Raw genomic sequence first — 26,349 nt, forward strand, 5'->3', positions numbered from 1 at the left:
AGTGAGATTGACACCAACACACTCACAATACTTTGTGTTTTATACGCATGAAAATGTTTGTTCTGAAGTTGATTGATAATGTCTGATCTCTCTCAGTGGATGTGACTCTGGATCCTGATACAGCGAATCCATATCTCATCCTGTCTGATGATGGAAAACAAGTCAGTCATGGAGACATTAACCAGGACGTCCCAGAAAACCCAAACAGATTTGATGGCTGGTATTGTGTTCTGGCAAAGCAGGGATTCAGTTCAGGGAGATTTTACTTTGAGGTGCAGGTGAAGGGAAAGACTAAGTGGGAATTAGGAGTGGCCAGAGAATCCATTAACAGGAAGGGGATGATCACACTGAGTCCTGATAATGGATACTGGACTGTGATTCAGTGGAATGAGAATCAATATGCAGCTCGTGATAATCCATATGTCTCTTTATCTCTGAAAGTGAAACCTGAGAAGGTGGGAGTGTTTGTGGATTATGAGGAGGATCTGGTCTCTTTTTATGACGTGGACTCCAGATCTCATATCTACTCTTACACTGGTCAGACTTTCACTGAGAAACTCTATCCATATTTCAGCCCATACTTTAATGATGAAGGTAAAAACTCAAAGCCACTGATCATCACACCTGTCAACTGAAACAAACAAAAAACATCAAATCTGAAAAGATTAAATATGGATGTGATGTTTTTAGAATATGTAAATAAAAAACAAAGAAGAATTTGTAGATTTTACTTACAAATATAAAGAAAATTAAAATGTGACACAAGTGCAAAAAAATGTATATTCAGGCCTCAGAAAAAAATCAGTCACTGACAAAACATGAACTATAATGAAATATTTTAGAGTTATATGTACATGTAAATGGCAAATTTGTTACACATCTATATATTTCTTCTGTCTTTCATTAATACTTTGATTTTCAAATCGACTATGAAATTGTTTCTAGCAAGTGTTAAATTCTATAACTGATATTGCTTGTAATCTAAATTGCTTGCTGTGGGGGAAATTTTGAGTTTCTGTATAATTTACATATGATTTTACTTATATGCTTATGGTTAAATGATTTTGTTATTCTCTGAAGTGTTTAAGTATGCATTCTTTGGGTGACAAGTGGAAAGCACTGAAGTGGTAAACATGTTCCTAATATGGTAAAAGGACAGAGGCTTCAGCCTTGGAGGTCAGAGATATAAAAGTGAGGGGAAGCTTTCGTTCTTTGTCTTACACTCTGCAGCTACTTGTGAGCTTGTCGACTGTTTGACCTTTCTTGCAAGAAATAAAACCTTTAAAGACAATTGGATGTGTTTATCTCTTATGCAGTAGAGTCAGTGTTGATTTTTTGCCACAACACTTGCTAATAAATATGTAAATACACATTGGAGAATGATTTGAGTTCATGAACATCTGCTCACATAAATATTACAACAGACAGACAGAATATGAATAAAACAGGATCTTACATTGTTGACTTACAAGAAAATTCTGAATTATTATTTAGTGTAGATGCCATTATATCTAGTAAATATTCTTCAAGAGAAGCGAGAGCATTAGAAGGCTTCACAATGAAAGTGTTTTTCATTTTGGTTTGACCACAATATCAGCGAATCCGTGCACCTGAGTGAGCTGACGGCAGTCCATCGGTGCCAGGAGCTTCTGAGAGCCGGAGACGGTGGGAACAAACTTCTCCATCATACCAGCACCAGTCAGGGAGGAACCAGGAGTGCAGAGAACAGAACCAACACTTGATCAGATCCCACTTGCCATGGATAATGATGATGGTGCAGATAGTGAATGTGTTGTACCTGAAGAGATGACAAACCGAGCTGTTGAAAGATCAGATCTGAATAATCCAGTTTAAATTAGGATCACCAGCTGCATATAGTGGGCTACTCAACATACCTCCATCTGAATGTTTTATGCCATATCAGACCTTACCCTGTATGTGAATACTGAGAAAAGAGTAATCAAAGAGTAAATGTGTTTTAAGAAAATTGGGAGATTTGTCTGGGAGAGTGTGACCCTCCTACATGGAGCTAAGCTCACAAAAATATTAAATTAATTGCATATATTTTATTTATTATGTACATGTATTTATATAGATTCATAATGACTCTAATATATTATAATGAGTGTATATTAATAAAAGTGAATGGAGCTGCATTTTCTAAAACACTGAGTGACAGTTGAGGACAGAGTCGTCATGACGACTACAGCACATCTCCAGTAAACACTGCTGGACTGAAGACTCTCCTTTATTTACTAAAAAGGTTAGTAAAATGATCAAATGTAAGAAAAACAAACACTGTTTACTGTCCAATTAATGTTTTTCAATTAGATATATATTCCATTAGTAACTTTAGAGTAAAGTCATGCAGAAGTTCACTAGTGTTTTAGGCTTTACATTGAATTTGAAGTTTATGAATGATTGTACATAAAAAAAAAATCATTTGTAATGTATTTACTACCCGATTTACTATGAAAGAGTCTAGACTGACTATATGTTGATGAGATTTATTTGTTTGTTTGTTTATTTGTTGTTAATGAGTGTTTATATATATTGGTATATTTTTTTCCTGGTGATTTAAAGTTTAATAGCTTTGAGTGTTTTTAATAAAGCAAACATGAATCAGTTTTATATAAAGACAGCTGTCTCCAGATAGAGAGACTATTTTCAGTATTTTGTTTTTCGACAGGACAGAAATGAATATCAATTGATTTTGATATAATCAGTGGTTACTGGTTGAACTTAAGGTAAATTATAATTAGCAGACTCACTATTATTTCAACTCCAAACATAAAATGATCTTATTTTGTTGCCTTTATGAGTGTTTGTATGACATAAAACATGAGCATGAACATTAAATTTCTGGTTTTTGAAGGCGAAATGCATAAATTAGATCAGTTTACAAGACTGAATGATAAGAATTTAGCTGCTGAAGTGCTGTTATACCTGTGGTTGTGTAGACTAGAGTTAGTTTCTGTTCATATCCATGTTTTCTGTCATACAAACACTCATAAAGCCAACAAAATAAGATCATTTTATGTTTGGAGTTGAAGTAAAGCAACTCCAAACATAACTGGAACTGAACAAGAGTACAAGAGTCACACAGTCCCAAACACTTTTCTGAACTATTGCTGCATGAGCTGATGGATGTCAAAAACAGCAGATACAGTGAAATATGTGTGCTTTATGTCACTTGGAAAAGAAATATTTTGTCAGAATATACAGCTACAGCCGTCAGTGGAGAAATACTTACATTCTTTGAGTATTAGTATTATCAAAATTGCTCTCTTGCTTCTCTTCATTGTCTTTTCAGTCATGGCGTCCTCCAGTCCTCCAGTGTTCTGTGACTTCTGTGGTGAAAGAAAGCAGAAAGCTGTGAAGTCCTGCCTGACGTGTCAAAGCTCTTACTGTGATGATCATCTGGAGCCTCATCTCAGAGTCCCACGTCTAAAGAAACACACACTGATCAACGCTGTGGAAAATCTGGAGGATTATATATGCCAGAAACACGAGAGACCTCTGGAGATGTTCTGCAGAGATGATCAGACGTGTGTTTGTATGTTCTGCGCTGAAGGAGAACACAGGACTCACAACACTGTTCATATAGAAGAGGAGAGTCGAGAGAAGAAGGTAAAAAGTTACAGACAAAACACTTTAAACACCCCATGAAATGCAGTTTCTTTCCTATTTGTTGCAGGTTAATGGTTTTCAAAATCATTATTTAAATGACATTTTTTTTTCATAAATTCATTTTGCTACCTGTGTTTTTCTCTGTAGCTGGTTCAGACACAGACAGATGTTCATCAGATGATCCAGGACAGAATGAAGAAGATTCAAGAGATCAAACACTCAGTAGAGCTGAGAAAAGTGAGTGCAAGTTAAAAATGCAAAATTAATACTGCATTATAATATTTCAATATAAAGTTGCTCAATTAAATAGAGTAAAAAAAGCTTTTAAGTGACATGAGATTGTAGTAGATGCCAGTAGATGAAGAGAGAATTTCTATTTTTTTTTTAATAAATTATAGTAACTAAAAAACTAAAAATTACCTAAATATAAGAAAGTACATATATATTTTTTTTTAATTTATATGTACTTCTACCTAGAAATATACCTAAAATTGCACTTAAGTATACTTGACTTTATTTTTGGCCTATACTTGTACTCAATCTTTTGATCGAGATCTACTTAAAAGTATAACTGAAGGTGCAATGTGTTAATTTTAGGATGATCAATTGACAGAAATGCAATATAATATACATAACTATATTTTCAGTGGTGTATAAAGACCTTACATAATAAACTGTTATGTTTTATTACCTTAGAATGAGTCATTTCTATCTACATCCACCGCGGGTCCCCTTACATGTTAAGTCTCCATTTTGTGCCGGCATGTTTCTACAGTAGCCCTAAATGGACAAACTTTTTGCTTGATGGCTACACTCTTCTGTCTCAGACGGCGACATCTTTGTCCTGTGTTGGCCACCGTAGCTTCTCCATTGTAATTTGCAACCTCACCGCTAGATGCCGCTAAAATTTACATTTAAGTTTAAGTATTCTACTTGACTTGTAGTTGTGTTTACTCTTTTGATTGAGTATCCTATTAAAATAGTTTTACGTAGTATCTTATAAACTTATATTGTTTGAAAATATTGATTTATAAAGAAAACACATATGTTTCTAATTCTGAGTATCTGAATTTTTGTGTAGGCGAGTCCACTGGTAGTGTACATAGGGATTTACTTCAAATCTACTTTACTCTTTCCCACCATTGTCTGAATTTTCAGGCTATGACTGTTATACGATAGGAGACGCTATTATGCATCTTCTGGTACAGAATCTCCGGATCAAAACACAGGCAAAGCAGCAGAAACAAATGATAAAAGATTGCTTATGCAAATGTGATCATCAACATTAAACAGCATATAAGTTCAAAACTGCCTAAAGTTACTGAATGAAATTTCAACCCAGGCTGAGCTACAGGATGGACTCGATCTACTTCATCTGTGTTTTGATAATCGTTCTGATTCCGATCTGGATGTAGTCTTTAACAAAAATTAGATTTTCTCAGCTTTTTTCTTAAAATGTTGCTTTTTTATGAACCTTACCCACATTCAAGTGTTTATAAAAAAGGATGTATGATGCTAGAATAAAATGTTTTTAAAATGGAAAGAGTTTAAGTACAGTTAAATGTATATTTCAAGTATAAAAAATTAAGACCTAATAAGCAACATAGTCGTATACTTAAAAGTGCAAAAATGATATATAAATAGTCAACTATAATTATGATGTTATGTTCACTTAAAGAAAACTCACATGTATCTTTGCAGCATAAAAATACTAAACTACTAGTTTACTGAGAGTATACTTCAACGTGTACTTTCATTAACTAAAAAATGTGCTACAAGTATTGAATTATCAGTATACTTTTAAGTTCACTTGTAATAGTTGCAGTGCAAACTAAACTCAAAGTTTACCACTGTTACACCTAAAGTACACTTAAAATGTTAAAATTTATACATTAAAAACTGGGCCAGTTTAGTCCCAAGTACTGAATCAGTACACTTATAATAAACTTCTAGTACAATGATATTAGTATACTCACTACATAAAGTATACTTAAGTATGCTTAATAAAATTAACTTGAAGTATACTTACCTTTTGTAAGGGAAATGAATCTGCTAATTTATTTAATAGAGAAACACGGATAAAGAGAAATCCTCCAGCGTTGAGCTCTTCACTGATCTGATCCGCTCCTTTAAGCGATGTCAGTCTGAGCTGCTGAAGAAGATGGAGGAACAGCAGAAAGAAGCAGAGAAACAGGCTGAAGATCTCATTAAAGAGCTGCAGCAGGAAATCACTGAGCTGAAGAAGAGAAACACTGAGCTGGAGCAGCTCTCACACACTGACGATCATCTCCATGTCATACAGGTCTGTGAACATCTGTCTCATCAGTCATCATGTACAACATTACAGGACAAACTCTCTGTTCACAAACATGATGAGCTGCTGTAAGCTGCATGGCAAGACGAAAATAATGTCAAATTAGAAAAAACATTAAACTTGAAAAATAATAATAATAAAATAACATATTTAACAGTCCTCTCTCACCTGCTGTAGATGTGCTCATCCCTGTACATTCGTCCACACAACAAGAACTGGACTGAGATCAGGATTGACTCTGGTGTGAATGTGAACTCTCTGTATAGAGCTCTGGCTCAACTGAAGAAAACTCAAGAGACACTAAAGGAAAAACTCAGTGAAACAGGTATGATAATACAAATACAGTTGTGATAAAGTTCAAATTGAGGAAGGAAGAAGGCAGGGTCGGCTTACTGAGGCTCAAGCTTTTTATTATTTCCACAAATGAAACAAAAACAAAACTCACGCTCTCTGCGCTCTTAATAAACTTCTGAAAAATAGACAGCGGTTTCTCATTCAGCAGTATCACAGGTTCAAACAGGCAGCCACAGCATGAGTCCTCAGTCCAGTCTTTCTCAGTTTCTTTCTGTTTTCCGGTGGCTCTTATCCGGTCTCTCCATGCCAATTACTGCAACAAAACACAGGTGTTTGTCATTTTGCACTTGACCTGCTTACTCACCACTCATCTCCTGACTCTCTCTCCCACTGAAGACCTCGCTGAACCACGTTCCCCTTGGCACAAACGCCCACCAGTGGCGTGCCGGGGGGGGGTCATTGAGCCTCTGCCCCTTTGATCGTGAAAGTAAAAGTGCCCTTTGCAGTCACATCGTGGTGCCCATGTGTTCCCATTTCTCCCGCTGCAGGGGCGCATGGTCTGAACAGAGGGTGAATTCCCATTCCAGGAGATAAAAGCAGAGGGTGAGATCAGCCCATCTAATCGCTAAACATTTTTTCGATGGTGCTGTACTTTATCTCTCTCTTAGAGAGCTTGCGACACCGGATGCTCCTCTAACTCTTGGGACAGGACCACTCCAAGCCCTCTGTCTGATGCGTCAGTCTGCAACAGAAAAGGGAGAGAAAATCAGGAGAGTGTAATAGCGGCCCACCACACAGAGCAGGATTTACTTGGGTGAAAGCCTGCTGACACAGCTCTATCCACTGGACCAGATCTGGCGCTTCCGTTTTAGTCAGCTCAGTCAGCGGCCTGTTGAGGTCCGAATAATTAGGCACAAACCTTCTGTAATATCCCGCCAGCCCCAGGAACTTCCTTACGTCCTTTTTGGTCTAGGGTCTCAGGCAGGTTGCAACTGCTGCCATCTGTGCAGCATGCGGCCAGAGAATCCTGTCCATGAGATGCTGAAAAGTGGCCGGTGCCCCGAGCAACCCAAAACAAATTGTTGCAATCCAAACGGTGTTGTGAAGGATTTTTTTTTTTTTTTTTTTTTGGATATAGGCAATAAAAGGATCTGCCAATACCCTTTAGTTAAATCTAGTGTCGAATAAAAACGAGCTGTACCCAGCCAATCAAGCAATTCGTCAACCCACGGCATTGGATGTGTGTCGAATTTCGAAACACAGCATTTAGCTTGTGATAATCCACGCAGAATCTCACGGCGCCGTCAGTTTTAGGCACTTAAAATATCGGGCTCACCGATTTACTGTGGGATTCTTCTATTAAATCCATGTCTAGCATCGCCTCTAATTCAGTCTGAACCACCTGTTCAGGTAGACAATATGGCCGGCTGCGAACCACCACACCCGGCATGGTCTCAGTATGGTGCTGAATCAGGTTCGTTCAGCCAGGCTGGGGCGAGAACACATCTGCAAATTCGGCTTGCAACCTGCCTACATCAGTGAGTTGCGAGGACGAGAGGTGATCTCCTCCTGGGGCCAGAGCGAGAGATTGGAATTTGGTGCTCACTTCTGGCCCGAAATCTTCCTCCCCACCGTCGCTAGCGTCACTGACTCGCTCAATTTTTTTGGTTGAGGCAATATATTTGACGTGCCCCACTCCTGTCTGTTTGACTTGAGATCCCAGACTTGCCGTGTGACCTCAAAGGGCCCTTGCCACTTGGTGAGTAATTTGGAACTGGACATAGGGAGCAAGTGTTTGTCCCATAGACCTCCATTGTAAGTATATTTACTGTAAACACATTTTGCACTTTTTACAAATGAAGGGACGAGCAACATTTACATGCTACTTATGCTGTTAATAGATGAACTCACTGTTAACCTGAAATCATTCCTATAATAATTCATCATTATATTGTCATCTGTGTTCACAGGATTGAAGTTTGTGCAGAAATATGCAGGTACAGTGACACCATTTTCTTCAATACACATACAATACTTTGTTAACCTGTATTATATACTGTACATCTAAAAAAGTTTGTTTTGAAGTTGATTGATAATGTCTGATCTCTCTCAGTGGATTTGAGTCTGGATCCTGATACAGCGAATCCATATCTCATCCTGTCTGATGATGGAAAACAAGTTGGTGAAGGAGACATTGAGCAGGACGTCCCAGAAAACCCAAAGAGATTTGATGACATTTGTGTTCTTTCAAAGCAGGGATTCAGTTCAGGGAGATTTTACTATGAGGTGCAGGTGAAGGGACAGAATGAGTGGGCTTTAGGAGTGATTAAAGAATCCATTAACAGGAAGGAGGACATTATCCCGATCCCTGAGAATGGAGTCTGGATTCTGAGTCTGGTTGATGAGAATCAGTATGCAGTTAGTGATAATCCATTGGTTATGTTCCCTCACAGAGAGACACATGAGAAGGTGGGAGTGTTTGTGGATTATGAGGAGGGTCTGGTCTCTTTTTATGACGTGGACTCCAGATCTCATATCTACTCTTTCACTGGTCAGACTTTCACTGAGAAACTCTATCCATATTTTAGCCCATGCGATAATGATGAAGGCAAAAACTCAAACCCACTGATCATCACACCTGTCAGTTAAAATGAGAAGAGATGAAATTAAATCTGAAAAGATTAACTATGGATGTGCTTTACCACATTATATTTTACTTACAATTATAAAGAAAATTAATATGCGATAGACAAAATGTGTACAAGTGCAAAATAAAACATGAACTATAATAAAACATTTATGAGAAGTATGTACATTTGAGTGGCCAATTTTTTACAGTCTATATTTTCTAATCAACGCGATGACTTGTGTGCTTTTGTCTGTCATTAATACTTTGCTTTCCAAATCTACTATAAATTTTACATGATTTAATATTATATATTGAATTTCTACATAATATGCTACATTTACAGTGTTTCTATTGTGTTATTTTTAGGGCTGGGCAAGTTAACGCATTATTATCGCATTAACGCATTAATTAATTAATGCTGACAATTATTTTAACGCACATTAACGCGGTTTTTTTCTAATTATTATTTTGAAAGTCTATTGCTTACAGACAAACAGTGGGTCACAGAAGGGGTGGGATGTTGATCAGTACTGGCTTTGGATCGGCATCATCACGCGTCTCAACCAATGAGAGCGTTAAGTGTTTTCTTTTTAACAGGCGCTATAAGGGAGGAAATGCCTTGAACGTGAAACTTTCATCTTAGGCTCTTGTCTGTAGGCTAAGCATTTTCCTCCCATAGAGCCTGTTATCAAAGAAAACGCTAATCGTGGCTTAATGCAGTAAGACGGTGATATTAAAACACAGTTTAGGACTACATCTTTTTGAACGCTATGTTATTGATACCTTTTAATGTTAGTCTACTGTCTTGCATTATATTAAGCATTTTTTTTATAACGAGGAAACATTCAATGTGAAACTTTGCACGTTTTGAGTTAATATATGCTTGTCTGTACAAGGTATTCTGTGTTTTATTAATAAGGTGTGTACTGAATTTGGTGCTTCAATGTCATTTTCTTAAGCCACTTAAAGCGTCTTATATGGGGAAGAACGCTTGATTACGGTGCCGTTGTCTGTTTTAGCTGGCTATAACAGCTAAAACAGACAACCATCTAGTGGTAGCAGGTGTGTCACCGGTGTGGTGCTGAATTCCTACCCCTGCCAAATTATTACCCCCCTAGTATTGGTGGGGGAGGGGTTAGGATTAGGGGTGGGGTTAAGATTAGGCAATCAGATAGCGACTTCAACGAGGGGGGTAATAATTTGGCAGGGAGTCGAAATTCGGCACAACACCGAATCCACAAATGCAGATCTTACTCGTTGCACGCACAAATTCTGACAAGTTTTGTATTCACAGCTATGCTTTCTACTGAACATAGACTGTTTATGCTGCTCCCTGATAAAAGAAAAATGTTTCTGCTGGTACTTAAAAAAATTATAATGTTAACTGTTGTTTGGAAGGTGCCTGTTATAATGTTATGATCGAGGCTCTCTACTCTGAGCATAACTTGTTTTCCTATAACAAACTAGACAAAACGTTAATGCCCAGGCAGTGGCAAATAGCTTTGGTTTTATATTTAATTTGATTACATTAATGTTTAAGTTGAGATTTACAAGAAATATTTTAACTGCTACTATGTAAAGGGAATACTGCTGTAAAAAAGCACCATATTTATGTTTGCCAACCAAATGTTATTGCGCCTTTGTTCATATAGCAGTACTTTTACAATAAAAGTGCACAATACATAACTTTTGAACTCATTTTTGATTTTTACGCATAACGCAATTAATCGCAGAAAAATCATGCGATTAATCGCGATTAAATATTTTAATCGTTGCCCAGCACTAGTTATTTTGTAAGGAAATCTCTGAACCCATTTTCTCTCCTCTCCAGCTGTTAACACTGAATTACTTGTGAAATATTGTGGTCTTTGGTTTATATTTTAATAACTGCAGCATCTGAATAAAGACAAGTGTTCAATTCTATAACTGATACTGCTTATAAACTAAACAGATTGCTAATTATTATGCAAATACACATTGGAGAACAATGAATATCTGCTCACAGTAAACAACAGACAGACAGAATATGAATAAAACAGGATCTTTATTGTTGACTTACATCAGTTGTGAATTAAAATACTGAATTATTTATGCCATTAAATATAGTAAATATTCTTCAAGATAAGTGAGAGCATTAGAAGGCTTCACAATGAAAGAGTTTTTCATTTTGGTTTGACCACAATATCGGCGAATCCGTGCACCTGAGTGAGCTGACGGCAGTCCATCGATACCAGGAGCTTCTGAGAGCCGGAGACGGTGGGAACAAACTTCTCCATCAGTGTAACCGTCGCAAGCTTCTCCACATCACTGACAGACAGAAACACAATATCAACTCTCTGGAAGATTTTCACTCATTAAATATCATATTTTATGTAGTACAATTTATGTTTTTAAACAAATCTGAAGTGTATAAACACGTCACAGCTGAAATTAAAATGCTGTTGAACACTGAAAGTCTTACCCATACGCGATCTTTCTGACGCTCTGCATTCCCAATCCCTCTATACGGAACAAAACGTTCTTCAACATTTGTGACAGCGGGTTCTTGAACGTGATCTTGACTGTCAACTCTTTACCCACCACAGCGCCATCTTGAGGCTGAAAACAGTACAAACACAATCAATGGATGTAGAGTTTCTTTTTGTGATGAACTGAATCCAAATATGACACCTTCAGATGTTTCATCAGGTTACAGCTCCTCACTCTAAGCATCACATGACTTCAGAAGACTTGAAATATAGTGCACTACTCTTATGATACTTTATAGAAACATAATCTAACTGCAACCAAAATGCAACATCATGAAACATAAACATGTTGTGTTTGTTACACGTGACAAATAAAGAGTGTCTCATTGGCGTACAGTGATGATGAGGTCTGGTGTGCGCAGTCTGAAGTTGAACCGTGTGGCCAGAATCTGTTTAGTCTGATTGACCCGTCCGGTGAGCGTGAGCAACAGAGCGCCCTGATCCACCAGATGATTCATGTACTCCTTATACAGCAGAGTCCAAGGAATAGTCTTGGCTGAAGGGAGACAAGAGAACATGGCATTAATAACAACGATGAAACAACTGTGTCATTTTGCATTGTAGTTTTGGAGCAGACTGTCTGTGTTATGATTTAAAACAGCAGCTGTGTTGAAGAGTGACTAAAAATTTTTAAATGCCCCATATATATATAAACATACAGTACGATGAGATTTGATTATAAATTCCATGGATTTTATCCCAAAAATGTGTTCAACTGAAGAGCTTTCATGCAAAGTCTTTGCTCTCATATTCCAGTAATTAATTCAACATAGTTGGATTTGTTAAAAATCACTTGAGGCCTGATTTGCAGTTGGTGTTCAAATGCATCCCAAAAATGTTCAGTGGGGTAAAGGCAGACCATATAATGCTTACTTTCAAATAGAATTTAAATAGATATTTCTGTATGTGAACAGCATCTTGATCAGTTTGATTGACCTGAGATTTATGCATCTTGATTAGCTAATGTTGCATTAATTTTCATTAAATTTAAGGGGTTTAACAGTCAAACTTCACTGACTCTCTTGTGGTTTGAGGTCGACAGGAATCTGGTCCTTCTTCACAGTGGTTTTCAGCACTCCAGTGTAGTACATGACCAGCACCTCATACAGCAGACTGGCCGTGCGCTGCTTTGAGCTCTTGTTCTTCAGGACGATGGAGAGTTTGGCGTCTTCACCGATACGAGGTCCTGCCCCGTCCATGACGATCTCAACGCTCACGTCGTTGTTGGTGGGCGATGGGTACAGAGTCGGCTTGGAGCCGAAGCGACTGGCCGTTTCCACAGCGATGCGTTCCTCCTCCGAACCTGATGGATATGAAGATAAAGGGAGGGAATGAGGAATGTGAGTTGCTGCATTTTATTCAAGAGTTAAAATATTAGCCCTGTTCCAAATACTAGAAGATTAAGGCAGATAAAGGGATAATGAGCACACTCGCCGCCCTCAAGAAAGCAGCCCGAAAAATGGAGCGCAGCTGGAACAAAACAAAACTAGTGGTATTTCGCATTTTGTGGAAGGAAAGTGTTATTGCATACAGAAAGGCCTTAAAAACTGCTAGATCTGCTTACTTTTCGACTCTCTTAGAGGAGAACAAACACAACCCTAGGTATTTATTTGATACAGTGGCTAAATTAACGAGAAATAAAGCTTTAACTTCAGATGTTTCCAAACAACACAGCAACAATGACTTCATGAATTTCTTTACTTGATACTCATAGAGAGAAAATTATAGCCATGCAATTGTCTACTACAGTATCACATCAGATGTCATGCTATAAACCCCCTGAGGAACAATTCCATTTATTCTTTGCTATTGGAGAAGAAGAACTGCCTAAACTTGTTAAATCATTAAAATCAACAACATGTACTGTATGTATGTTAGACGTTATACCGACTAAGGTATTGAAAGAGATGCTTCCAGATGTTATAGATTCTCTTCATTAGGATACATACCAAAAAATTTTAAGCTGGCTGTTATTAAACCTCTTATTAAAAAAATGCAACTCGATCCTAAAGAATTAGTCAATTACAGGCCAATCTCGGATCTACCTTTTCTGTCAAAAATACTAGAAAAGGCAGTATCATCGCAACTATGTTCCCTTTTAGAAAGAAATGGTATCTGTGAGGATTTCCAGTCAGGATTTAGACTGTACCATAGTACTGAGACTGAGACTGCTCTTACAAATGATTTGCTCTTATCATCCGATCATGGTTGTATCTCTCTATTAGTGTTACTGGATCTCAGTGCTGCTTTTGACACTATCGACCACAGTATTCTTTTGAATAGACTCGAAAATTATGTTGGCATTAGTGGAATTGCATTGGCATGGTTCAAATCATACTTATCTAATCATTACCAATTTGTAGCAGTAAACAAAGAGATGTCATATCCATCACAAGTTCAATATGGAGTACCACAAGGCTCAGTACTAGGACCGTTGCTTTTCACCCTGTAAATGCTACCCGTGGAATCATGGCGCTAGTTTTCACTGTTACGCTGATGATACTCAGCTCTATATTTCTTTGTGCCCCGACGAAACTTATCAATGCACAAAATTAATGGAATGCATAGTTGATTTAAAAAAATTGGATGACAACTAATTTCCTACTTAATTCTGAAAAAACAGAGATTCTAATTATTGGACCAAAAACCTCCGCACGTGATAACCTAGAATACTGTCTAACACTTGATGACTGCTCTGTTAAGTCTTCGTCGTCAGTTAGGAACCTGGGTGTGCTCTTTGATACCAATCTTTCATTTGAAAGCCACATTTTTAGCATCTGTAAAACCGCATTCTTCCATCTCAAAAATAAAAGTCTTTTGAGCTGCATTTCTTGTATGAAAGGTGCTACAATTAAGATTATAATTATTACAATAATTTAATATGCATATGTATGGAAACATGTATGGAAATGGGTTAATATTAGGGTTTACTATTTATTTATTTTATTTATCCTTTATTTTACCAGGAATAATCCCATTGAGATATAAACCTCTTCTACCACGGAGTCCTGGGCAAAATTACAATTAAATTACAATTAAAGATGCATGATTCCTTAAAATGTTTACGCTTGAGGTTTTGGACACAAATGCATTAGTTTTGTTACCCTCTGGGTATTTGTAGAGGTGTGTGATGTCCACGCGCTCTTCCGATCCCACAGCTTTGGTACTGATGCGCTGGCCGATGGAGTTCTTCTCCACGTTGATCTGACTGAAACTTCCATCGGGTTTCCTCTGCCAGTAGATTCTATCACTATTCACCTGAGACACAGTGAAACGATTTCAGAGACTCAGTAGATGTTTTGACTCAGAGATAAAATTGAATAAAATGCTCAAAATGAAGGTAAAAAAGGTTTCTATGAAAGCGCTCACCTCGGCAAATACGAACGGAGTGTCGAATTTCAGGTTGACTTGTCCGTTGCGAACCGCGGAGACAGGCGTGGGACCGCAGCGGTACGAACCCTGGCTGGGCTCCTGAGGGGTCGCGTCCACCACCTGCCACCCACCGTAACCTGTCGGCAGGTCCGGACGGGTCATCCACGACTCATTCCACACATGGAAGTTCCTACGCAGAAAGAGAGTTTATATCAGCAATTTACACAAAGTAGAATAAAATAGAAAGTCACATTTGGTCATGTCAGCTTAACCTTCGAAAAATAATGATCATCAGCCACGGGATGTCAAACTAAATATTTTATGAGCTGTTTTATTTTCTGTTCATTTAATTTGATGTTTGAATCTTTTTCAACTCTTATGAAAATTTGGGACAGGTCAAATATGGTTTAAAACCCAAAATTTACATTTGTAAACACTAAGTAAAGAACAAAATAAATTCACAAAAAAAACACACAAAAAAAATATTATATATATATATATATATATATATATAAACATACATCAAAAGTAGCTATTTTTAATTCTAAAGGGTTAAATATTAAATCTAAGTTTTATACTAGATAATTGTTCATCTAATTTATCTATTACCTCTCAAAATAAAATAAAAATGACATTTCTTTGGGACAGCTCTAAATACAGTTCAAAACCCTGATTTTATATTGATCAAACACTAAATAAACAACAAAATAAATGCACAAAATATTTATGAAATTAAACTTAAAATTCTTCTATTTCCCATAAATTACAACTAGCTATTTTTCATTCTATAGTTAATTATATATTAGATATAGGTTTTAGTAGATAATTGTTCATCTAACACATCTATTACTTCTCAAAATAATAATAAAAATGGGATTTTTGCTTCTAATGCAAAATAAAAGTCATGGGACACAGAAATGTCTGACATTCATGGATAGTGTCTCACTTCTATTTGAAAAAATAGAAAAAAAAAAAATGTAAAAAATGACATACAGTAATTATTAAATGACACTAATGACATTTGATGCCAATAATCAAAGGAACATGTGACAGACATTGATTGATGGATGGTTGTTTTTATCGTACCAGACAGAATCGTTGGTCTTGTCTTTAATTATTTCCAGCTTTTCATCAATATAAATGTCTGTGGTCAAGGAAAGATCCGTGTCGTGGGCGGAGCTGAAGTTGCTCACACAACGAGTCGGGATACCGAGACATCTCAACACTGAGAGAGAAACGGAAAGAGAAGCACATGAGAAATAACACCACATTCGATTTAACGACACAGACATCTCAAGGAAACTAGCGCCCCCTTGAGGACTGAAGTTTATCACAACAAACACGTGTGCATTGTGCTGGCCACTCATTCTCGTCTGATTTGCATACACACATAGCGTAGGTTTTTGGCCTACATTACAATTGCATTCGGTCATTTAGCAGATATTTTTACTCAAATGCAAATGATTTATGATACAAATAGCGTACACAAACCGCAGTAATGCACGTACCGGATGCCGTGACTCCAGCGTAGACCCAGCACTGGGCGAATTTGACCGGATTTCCTGAACTCTTGTAAAACTGTCTCAGGATGTCTCCACTCCCGCTCCAGGCGGTGGGCGCCGTCCCGCCTACATAACTATCTGACCAATTACCCATCAGCACACCTCGATCGTCATTAGAGTTCACCTGTCATAGAGAAGAGAAGGAAATCTTTTCAAAACAGGTGCTTCTCAGTTCTTCAATCGGGCATCTTAAAGGTGCAGTAAGTGATTTCTGAGAATCGCTGTTGAAAGTGGATCAGACTGAGCACCAAAACACACTTGAAGCCAATCAGGAGTAAGGGGCGTGTCCACTCATGAGGGGGGGAGGTGCCTGTGCTGCATAGAGTGTCAGTGAATTTGGGGGCGGAGCTATAAAGATATGGGCGTGTTTGTTTTAGTGATTTCAACTATAAACAGCATTTCTCAGAAATCACTTACTGCACCTTTAAGGCGCGTTCGCGCCATGGCGTAATTACCGTATTTACAAGATTACTGTTTGTAAAATGTGTTTACGTCCTCGTAACTAGTAATTAAAACACAGCTGTTCACACAGTTTCTGAATCCATGTCCATGTCTTGTGAATGAGACTCACCAGAGCAGAGATCATCCTGGACACGATCACCGGATCTCTCCATTCGGTCATAGCGACCCGACCCCTCTCCAACAGGAACAGACATGCTTCCAGGACATCCTGCTCAAACTGATGAAAAACATTGCAAAATAATAAAAATGATCACAATAATGACAATAATAGTAATAGAAATAATAATTTAAATGCCAATGTAATAATAATAGTAGTAATAATAATAATAATAATAATAATGTAAATACTACCAAAAATAATGTAAATAATAATAATGTGAAAATAATAAAAACTAAAAACAATTAAAAAATAGAATATATTATTAATAATAATAGCAATAGCAATAATAGTAATTATATTAATAATAGCAATACTACTACTACTAATAGTTATGTAAATTATTATTATTAATAATAATAGAGAAATTACTATTACTCCTAATTTTAATGTAAATATTATTATTATATCTTATAAAATATGATATATTATTATAGTAGTAGTATTTACATTATTATTATTATTATTATTAATATTATAATGTAAATATTAATACTAATACTACTACTAATAATAACAACAGGAAATGAGAGTTAAAATAATAATAATGATAATAATAATGTAAATAATGGAAAATAATAAAATAATTACAAATAATATAATATTGATAATAGAGAAATTACTACTACTCCTAATTTTAATGTAAATATTATTATTATTATATCTTATAAAATATTATATATTATTATAGTAGTAGTATTTACATTATTATTATTAATCATCATCATAATAATAGGAAATAAGAATAATTAAAATATAATAATAATGGGGAACAATAAAAATATATAATAATAATAATAATAATAATAATCGTCACTCTCTATAATGGAAGTGTGTGTTTTCGCACCTGGGCATAATTCCATGTTCTGGCTCCAATTTGTTTCTCGGTTCCGTAATAAATTCTTCCCATGCTGTTCAGAACATACTCTTTTCTTTCCGCCTCATTATCCAAAAACACAGGATCAGCTGAGGACGACAGATCAAGGTAGTGTTACTTCACTGATGTGAATGAAGACAGAATGAGTTTAACTGTGTTGGGTTCGGTCTGTACCTTCACACCAGGGGTTGAAGAGCAGGTACAGGTCGTTCGGGGCGCAGGGGAACAACAGCTTCCCCTTCGGAGAGAAGGACTCGACGGTGATCATGTAGCGGCCGATGGAGGCGGTCGGCAGGGTGTTGACCGACAGCCGGATCCGCTTGTCCTTCTGCTCGACGATCTTCATCTCCCAGCGAAGGTCTTCCAGTTCATCCACTAACGGAACAGAGATGCGGATCCCAGTAGTAACGAAGGAATCTGCGGAACAGAACAAAGACATGGAAACGTTAATGATTTAGCTTTCATCAAACTATCTGTCAGTGACTCAGCCGTAGACCAATTAATGAAAGAGAATGAAGGAGCAGCAGGATTAGATGACATAACTAGTCCTGGCCCAAAACCAACCACTTCATGACTCACATCCATCAAGAGCCACATTCATCTGTCAGTTTATCACTATTGAATAAAGAGAAAGATAATTGACCTAACCGTCAGAATGTCTGGGCATCTTTCTCTCTTTGTCACACACTGATTTAGCAGTCAAACAATTAGACTCCGGATGAAAAACATGCTTTTATTTCCATAGCCGCTGCATGTTTATGTTGTATGAGTGACGGTTGAGTACACAAAGACTTTCCAGACAAGAAATCCAACAAAACAGTTTTAAATGCACCTAATTAGTCGATTTTGGTTATGCATCTAATATTTACTGATTTATCTGTGATCTGTTCAGATTCAGACATTAATTGTTATTCTTATTTGTATTCATTTAAAAGAAATCTTGGGTTATTTTTTCTACCCAAGTCCTGGGTTGAGCCTTTTGGGACATTTTTGGAGTTATTTTTCCAGTGTTTGGGTAGTTTTTGTGTTACCCTGATCCTGGGTCAGACGTAAAAACAGAGTGTTTGGGGAGTTTTTGTGTTACTCAGATCCTGGGTCAGACGTAACAACCCAGTGTTTGGGTAGATTTTGTGTTACCCTGATCCTGGGTCAGACGTAACAACCCAGTGTTTGGGGAGTTTTTGTGTTACCCTGATCCTGGGTCAGACGTAAAAACCCAGTGTTTGGGTAGATTTTGTGTTACCCTGTTCCTGGGTCAGATGTAACAACCCAGTGTTTGGGGAGTTTTTGTGTTACCCTGTTCCTGGGTCAGATGTAACAACCCAGTGTTTGGGGAGTTTTTGTGTTACCCTGTTCCTGGGTCAGATGTAACAACCCAGTGTTTGGGGAGTTTTTGTGTTACCCTGTTCCTGGGTCAGATGTAACAACCCAGTGTTTGGGGAGTTTTTGTGTTACCCTGTTCCTGGGTCAGATGTAACAACCCAGTGTTTGGGGAGTTTTTGTGTTACCCTGATCCTGGGTCAGATGTAACAACCCAGTGTTTGGGGAGTTTTTGTGTTACACAGATCCTGGGTCAGGCGTAACAATCCAGTGTTTGGGTAATTTTTGTGTTACCCTGATCCTGGGTCAGACGTAACAACCCAGTGTTTGGGTAAAAAAAACAGAAGCTGGTATTATAGTAAAAATTAAACGAGCCATTATCCATTATTACTTATCTGCTGGGTAAGATTAACCCAACATGTGTTCTGTCCTATATTTACCCAGCCCTTGGGTTGTTTTTAACCCAGTGTTTTTAGAGTGTGATGCTAAATTCATTCTGATTCAGGTTCTTCTGCTGCTGGTTTTAATGGTGTTTCTGATTCTAGGTGTGAGAGAAATGTCGCTCAACACCTCGCTTGATCCAATTATGCGAAGTTAGAGGTGCGTCCGGTGGAAATGAGGAGGAGATATTGCAGTAATGGAGAAAAAATGAACTAAACTTTCAGACAAGTCCGGACTTGAGTCTGTCATCTGCAGAGATGTTTGTAAGCACAAGATGAAGACAAGTGAGCCCCTTGTGAGATTAAATTGAAAAATAATAACTGTTGTCGAACAGGTTTTTAACTCAAACTCAAACACACTCACTCAGCTGCAGTTGCAGGTTGTCTGATTTGCGGTTGAAAGGTCTGGAGAGCTCGATCCACATCTGGAAGGTCTGTCCTCTGCGGACGATCAGCTTGTCGCTGAAGTAAGCGTCTGTGCGATGCTCACGTCGGTTCGGCCCATCCTTGGACTTCAGGAGGTCGACGGAGCGCACCGTCAGAAGCGTGTCTGAAGAAGAGAGAGGAAAGGGTTGAACATACGGATACAATGAAATCAAAGGAGTGAACTGATATCTGAAATCTTCCTTCTCCTCACCTGAATCTGCAGCTGCTGCAGACGCAGATGAGGCTGCAGATGTGTTCGTGGCCACACCTGCATTTGCGCTGACGGGGGGAAATGTAGACATTTCTGCAAGTAAACTGAAAAGTAAAGAGAAAAATACCTTAATATGTTAAATGCTTTATCAAAAATAAATAAATAAAATATAAATAAATACTAAAGTACATCAAATTAAATAAATATTAAATAAAATATAGAATAAATACAATAAAAATAAATCAATAAAAATTCAAATAATATTTAAATGTTCAAAAAAAATACAATATAAAAAAAATTAATAATTAAATACAATTCAAATAAATTAAAATTGTAATACATAAAATACAAATAAATAAAACTTCAAATGAGTTAAATAAATAAAATATAAATAAATATGAAATAACATGTTAATAAAAAAAATATTAAATAAATAAAATAAATATAACTTTAAAAAATAAATGAAATTTAAATAAATAAAATGTGCTGAATTATTTAAAATATTTATATTTAATTCCAGGTTTACATGATTTTAATCTTGAGTCATCAAACAGTTTACATCACGTACGCTAACAGTGAAAAGTTTGGACGCACTTAATTTGAATTTATGTTCACTGAGATTTTTAAAAAATTTTCTTTGTCTATTATGAAGTCTCCTTTATGGATTTGAATGTCTTGAACAATATGATATAATCACTATATGCAACTCCAAATGTCCATCATCCATATGATTGATTGTATGACACTATGATTTATTGTGAAGCTTGGGATTGGCGCTATATAAATTAAATATTATTATTTTGATCCAAAGGCTTCTGCTTAAATGCTATTTAAGTTTGATTTTGTAGACAAATATCAATTGTGCCTACATATGAATATTTTGTGTCTTCATCACTTCATTATTCTAACAAATGGAAAATCGTCATAATAAGAAATCAGTGCATCCAAACTAGTGTGTGTAACACTGTTCAATTACTAAAGCAGATTAATATTTCTTCTCCTGTCAGTTTTCCTCATTGATATGTCATGTCACAGCCTACTGACCAATATTTTGTCGCCATGTTTCTCTGTTAAATTCATACAGAGTTTAATGACAGGTTCTGTGTTCTCAGTGACTATTTTAATTGTGCAATCATAAAATCATTATGAAGAGTTTCTTGCATGACTGGCACCCGTGACCTCCCACACTGAACATCGAGTCATTATCACAGCTCTTCACAAAAGACTCGCAACAAAGACGCCACTTACACACACTCACACACCTGAACAACCACCATTAACCCTCGAGATGACATCCAGGGCTGGGAAGATTACTTTTAAGATGTATTTCACAACAGATTACAAAATATTTCGTTAGATTACAGGAAGTTTTGTAACTTTAGAATACTTTGGAACACTAAAAAGGTTTGTAACACCAAACATCGGACTTGGTTTTCCTCTGCATATTTTAAACAACATCAGTTTTCCACAATATTTCTTTAAGCAAATGCAGACAATCTCAGAAAAAAGGAAAAAAAAACAATACTGATGCTCAAAAAGGAAACACGATGCATTAAGAGCCGGGGTGTGTAAACTTTTTGAACTGGATGAACAAGGTAAATTGTACTTATTTTGTCTTATGGGAAACATGAAGGTATTACCTTCTGAAGCGCTGTATTAAATGAAAAAACATGATCTTTAAACAAAATAGGACAAATGTACGCACCATCGTGTTCAAAAGTTCAAAAGAAGTTTGTTTCCGCCACTAAATAGATTTTTTTTTTTTTGAAAAAAGGGCAATTGACCCTTTGATTGACAGGTGATCTAACCAGTCATAACGCCGAATCTTCGCGAACGGTCAGTTGTTACTTTTTTCTTGCAATTGCGAGTTTGCATCTTACAATTCAGACTTTTTTTCTCAGAACTGCGAGATTTAAACTCACAATTGGGTTATAAAGTTATAAATCCACAATACTGACTCTTTTCTCACATTCACAAGTTTTTATTACGCAATTCTTACTTTATGGTCTTGAATTGTGTCTTGTCTTTTTTCCCCTCATAATTGGACATTATAACCTGCATTATAACCCGTTTCTCTTAGTAGGATGAAAATAATCTGTTATTTTAACAGTGAATAAATTATATATAGAAAGCGATCAAAGAACGCTCCCTTTACAATCACTGGAGCTGTCAATCAAACAGCCTGAGTTTATTATTCTGGACTCACGCCAAAACTCCCGTTTTATTCAGCGAATCTCTTAGTTTCATCGCGTTTGCACTGTTAGTTATGATGAAAGCATTCGTTAGTGTGCAGAAATTGAGTTGCAATGACCAGATCACTGCTTTCATGCAAGAGAGTAATATTTTTGTAAAATAGCTTATTCAGTACAGTACTAAATTTTAAAAAAAATTGCAGTTTTTATGATCCTAGATCCCTAATATTATTAATTTTTAAATTATTAATATTGAATATGAAAGTTATGAGCAGAATTGTAGCTTAGGATGCTTTTGCAGACTGTCAGATATGACATTAAAATTTAAAGTAATCACTTTGGTAATCTAAAATATTTTTCGAATGTAACTGTAATTTGATTACCACCCATTTAAAATGTAACTTATGAAATACAGTTGCTCAAATCTTGTATTTTAAACACGTAACTAAGTATTTCGTTACTCCCCAACCCTGATCACATCATCATCATCATCATCATCATCATCCAGCTGCAGTAACTGACTCGACATCATCATGTCTAAACCAATGACAACGACTGATCATACTGATCATGCTAATGTGCACAAACATGTTTTACAATAACTTACATTCTTAGGTCTCAAACTCATGCATATTTAAATATAATGCATATATGAAAATATAATGCATATAAGTTTAATGATATTTCTAATTATCCTGTTTTAAAGTTCAGCTAAGCTGTTTCATATAAAGCATGTTATAAAGGCTTTAATTTGTTACATTAACAAATATAATTGAATGCATTAATGTATTTTCAATCCATTTAAGCATGAACTATTAACATGAAGTGATCATAAAGAGCTGCAGTGTTGATATGAAGTGTTACCTGAGTCTCTGAGTGAAGTTCAGCTCTGTCTCTGACGGACCGTGTGTTTGTGTTGATGAATTCAGGGAATGTTCTGCTCTTATTTAAAGCGTGTCGGCACTCCTTCACTACAGAGGCGGCGACACAACAATTAACATTCAGCACACTTACTGTCAGAGAAAGGTGAAATAAAGTGGATTTCTTCCTTTTCTTAGTGAACTGGAAATATTCCAGGAAAACAAATCATCATGAATCACGAAATCAGAAACTTAAAATCTGTGAATCATTAAAGGCAATTAATTCATACAAAGGTCATAAAGATTGGTACATTTCTGCAGCCCAAAAGCAATTAAAAGACTGTTGAATATGAATATAAGCCTTATAAAGTAAAATACATTTAAGTGTCTGCCTACAAGTTTAATAAAATAAAAATATTAAAATAAATACTAATTTATTTTAAACTAATTTAACAAATAAATATATAAAATTCAAATAAATAAAATATAAATACTAAATTTATTAAATTAAAATAAGTATTAAATAAAACTAATAAATACAATTCAAATACATAAAAAAATCAATATTAAATAAAACTAATAAACATTATTCTAATAAATCAAATTTAAATAGATACTAAATTAAATACATTTCTAATAAATAATTAAAATAAATATAAATAAATGCTAAATGATTTAATAAATAAAATTCAAATAAATAAAACAAATAAGTATTAAATAAATAATAAATATAAATAAATACAACAAAGAAATAAAATTCTAATAAATACATAAAATATAAATAAATTAATAAACATTATTGTAATAAATAAAATTTAAATAAGTATTAAATAAAATAAAAAATCTATAATTATAATAATAAAATTCAAATATAAATAAATATAAAGTCATCAAATAGATATTTCACACAGTTTTTCACAGTATTTCACAATCAAGTTTGGATATACTTGATTCAAATTTGTTATGAAACATTTCATAAAGTATAAAAACTGTGGCACTTTCAAAACATAAATAGGGGTGTGTCCCATTTCATATACTTCTGGATTCTATATGTTCACACTGAAAACCACAGGAATAATTGAACTCAAGTATGCGGATAAGAAATGTTGCTGCCAGTCTTTATACTTCATGTGTAAATCCACCTGGAAAAGGTTTTCTTAGTCTATATTGTGCATATCTGATCTTTCACACCCAGATAACTAACATACTCACTCATGCACAGATATGCACAAATTAATATTTCCATAAAGCCCTCCTATGTTCTCCATAAGGTGAGACCGAAGAAGAGGAACCGGTTTGACGAGTGAAGGGAGGGAGCGAGGGATGAGATTAGATGAAGAAACAGTACGAGGTGTGTGTCCTCTTAAGTTCAGAAGCGTGTCATTATTGTCATCGGTCTGGAATGATAAGAGCCGAGTGTGTGTGAGGGGTGCGTCGATCTGTGTTACACTGAACTGGATCACCAATAACAACAAAAAGGATAAAAAAAAAAGGATAAAATTAAATGGGAATGAAGTTATTTTTATTGTTATAGACATATTAATTGTAAAAATGGTAAAAACACAAATAAATACAATTTATAAAGCACAACATATTTAATAAAAGTGTATAATAAATAATTTTAGACTCATAATTACAAAAATAAATACATTTATAATAAATTTAAAATAATAAATAAAAAAATTCAGATAAACTAAATATAAATATTAAATAAAATGAATAAACATTCTAATAAAAAATTCAAATAAATAAAATATAAAGATTAAATAAAATAAATAAATAAACATTATTCTAATAAACAAATATACAATTAAAATAAAAAAAATAAATAAATATGTTGGTTTAGTAAATTATAATAATATCATAGACTAATAATTATAAAAACTAAATACATTTATAATAAATTTATAAAGCACGTAATTCATAAAGCACAAAACATTTAATAAAAGTGTCTGATAAATAAACAAGTATAATAATAATACAATATTATAGACTCATAATTACAAAAATACATTAATAAATTTATAATAAATAATAAATAACATTCAAATAAAAAGATGAAATAAAATTAATAAACACATTCTAATAATAAATACAATTCAAATAAATAAAATATAAAGATTACATAAATAAATACAATAAAAATAAATTATAGTTTGGTTTAGTAAATTATAACAATATTATAGACTAATAATTATAAAAAATATATACATTATATTATACATTATCCATCATTATAAAATAAATAAATATATTTATAATAAATTTAACAAATAATAAATACAATATATAAAGTACTGTAGCCCAAATGAGCAAAATAAGCAATTATTTTACTACTTTCTTGTTCGAAAATGAATTATTTATTTTATAAGGCAATCATTAAAAACTGAGATATTAAAACATCAAGAAGCACGCTTTATAAATTAATAAATGGCTAAAAGCAATACAATTGATAAAAGCACCTGCTAAATGAATAAATGTAATTGAAGTTTATTATTATTATTAATTATAGACAAACACATTAATAATAAATGTAATAAATTGATTTATTAAAAAAAATATTTAAAAATGTATATTTCTGAATGACTGAAACCCAAGGTGTTGAGCAAAAATAATATTTTATTATTTAAAAATTTAATAAATAGATTGTGATTTGTTTTTAACGAGAACAAAGTTTGATGGCCTGTGAAAGCAAGTGTTATAATAACAGCTTTATAACAAACCAAAAAACAGTGAAAAGATTTGGGTCATAACCTGAAATATGAAGGCTGTAAAACTGTACTGAAGGCTGAGCAAAACAAAAATGTCATGTTTTTCTCACTGAGTCTCAGACAAAACTAATCCTAAAAAGAAAAACTGATGTTTATTATCCTAAAAAAATATATTTGTTTATTAGAGTGAGGATAATTACATGACAGTCTGATGAAACATTCAAGAGCGTTTCCCCAACAGCCGAGTCACCACAGAAAAACTGTGGATAATTATTAGATCAAACTTCCTTGAATGAGCACTTACACTTCTTCTGGAGTCACACACACACCTGAGCAGAATCACCTGTCCAACATCAGTATGACC

At 35.0% G+C, this 26,349-nt stretch overlaps 3 protein-coding genes and 1 long non-coding RNA gene across 16 annotated transcripts in view; 2 read left to right on the forward strand and 2 right to left on the reverse strand.

Annotated features, from left to right (window-relative positions):
• LOC127504872 (nuclear factor 7, ovary-like) overlaps positions 1-1,291 on the forward strand; it is a 43,428-nt gene extending 42,137 nt beyond the window's left edge. For 8 of the 9 annotated variants that reach the window (XM_051879996.1, XM_051879995.1, XM_051879999.1 and 5 more), the window contains one exon: positions 97-1,291. In XM_051879996.1, the coding sequence (XP_051735956.1) occupies positions 97-635 (539 nt within the window). In that variant the 3' untranslated portion in view covers positions 636-1,291. The remainder of the gene's footprint in view (positions 1-96) is intronic. The other variant, XM_051880002.1, reaches the window with a different exon arrangement.
• The window catches only part of LOC127504873 (AP-1 complex subunit sigma-2), a 111,275-nt gene that overhangs the window by 54,730 nt on the left and 30,196 nt on the right, over positions 1-26,349 (reverse strand). The window contains exons 2-16 of one of the 5 annotated variants that reach the window (XM_051880004.1): positions 23,279-23,385; positions 20,223-20,326; positions 19,950-20,135; positions 18,000-18,242; positions 17,796-17,914; positions 16,901-17,008; positions 16,276-16,453; positions 15,854-15,992; positions 14,765-14,957; positions 14,500-14,653; positions 12,414-12,698; positions 11,731-11,891; positions 11,329-11,465; positions 11,069-11,174; positions 1,055-1,610 (exon numbers count right to left, since the gene is read on the reverse strand). In XM_051880004.1, coding sequence (XP_051735964.1) covers positions 1,572-1,610; positions 11,069-11,174; positions 11,329-11,465; positions 11,731-11,891; positions 12,414-12,698; positions 14,500-14,653; positions 14,765-14,957; positions 15,854-15,992; positions 16,276-16,453; positions 16,901-17,008; positions 17,796-17,914; positions 18,000-18,242; positions 19,950-20,135; positions 20,223-20,313 — 2,139 coding nt within the window. In that variant the 5' untranslated portion in view covers positions 20,314-20,326; positions 23,279-23,385 and the 3' untranslated portion in view covers positions 1,055-1,571. Of the gene's footprint in view, positions 1-1,054; positions 1,611-10,894; positions 11,175-11,328; positions 11,466-11,730; positions 11,892-12,413; positions 12,699-14,499; positions 14,654-14,764; positions 14,958-15,853; positions 15,993-16,275; positions 16,454-16,900; positions 17,009-17,795; positions 17,915-17,999; positions 18,243-19,949; positions 20,136-20,222; positions 20,327-23,278; positions 23,386-25,870 lie in introns of those variants that run through there. The other 4 variants (XM_051880003.1, XM_051880005.1, XM_051880016.1 and 1 more) reach the window with 4 other exon arrangements.
• Positions 3,254-8,990, forward strand: LOC127504880 (E3 ubiquitin-protein ligase TRIM39-like). Its single transcript, XM_051880022.1, has 6 exons — positions 3,254-3,630; positions 3,778-3,867; positions 5,699-5,932; positions 6,122-6,269; positions 8,209-8,235; positions 8,352-8,990. The coding sequence occupies exons 1-6, from the start codon at positions 3,316-3,318 to the stop codon at positions 8,885-8,887; spliced, it is 1,350 nt and encodes a 449-aa protein (XP_051735982.1). The 5' UTR covers positions 3,254-3,315; the 3' UTR covers positions 8,888-8,990.
• LOC127504891 (uncharacterized) lies at positions 5,875-8,077 on the reverse strand. The gene is made up of 3 exons (XR_007927506.1): positions 6,390-8,077; positions 6,113-6,244; positions 5,875-6,017 (listed from the first exon to the last, which is right to left on the reverse strand). It is a non-coding gene; the product is annotated as an uncharacterized LOC127504891 (long non-coding RNA).

This window comes from Ctenopharyngodon idella, chromosome 22 (assembly GCF_019924925.1).
Source record: "Ctenopharyngodon idella isolate HZGC_01 chromosome 22, HZGC01, whole genome shotgun sequence".
Classification (NCBI taxonomy): domain Eukaryota; kingdom Metazoa; phylum Chordata; class Actinopteri; order Cypriniformes; family Xenocyprididae; genus Ctenopharyngodon; species Ctenopharyngodon idella.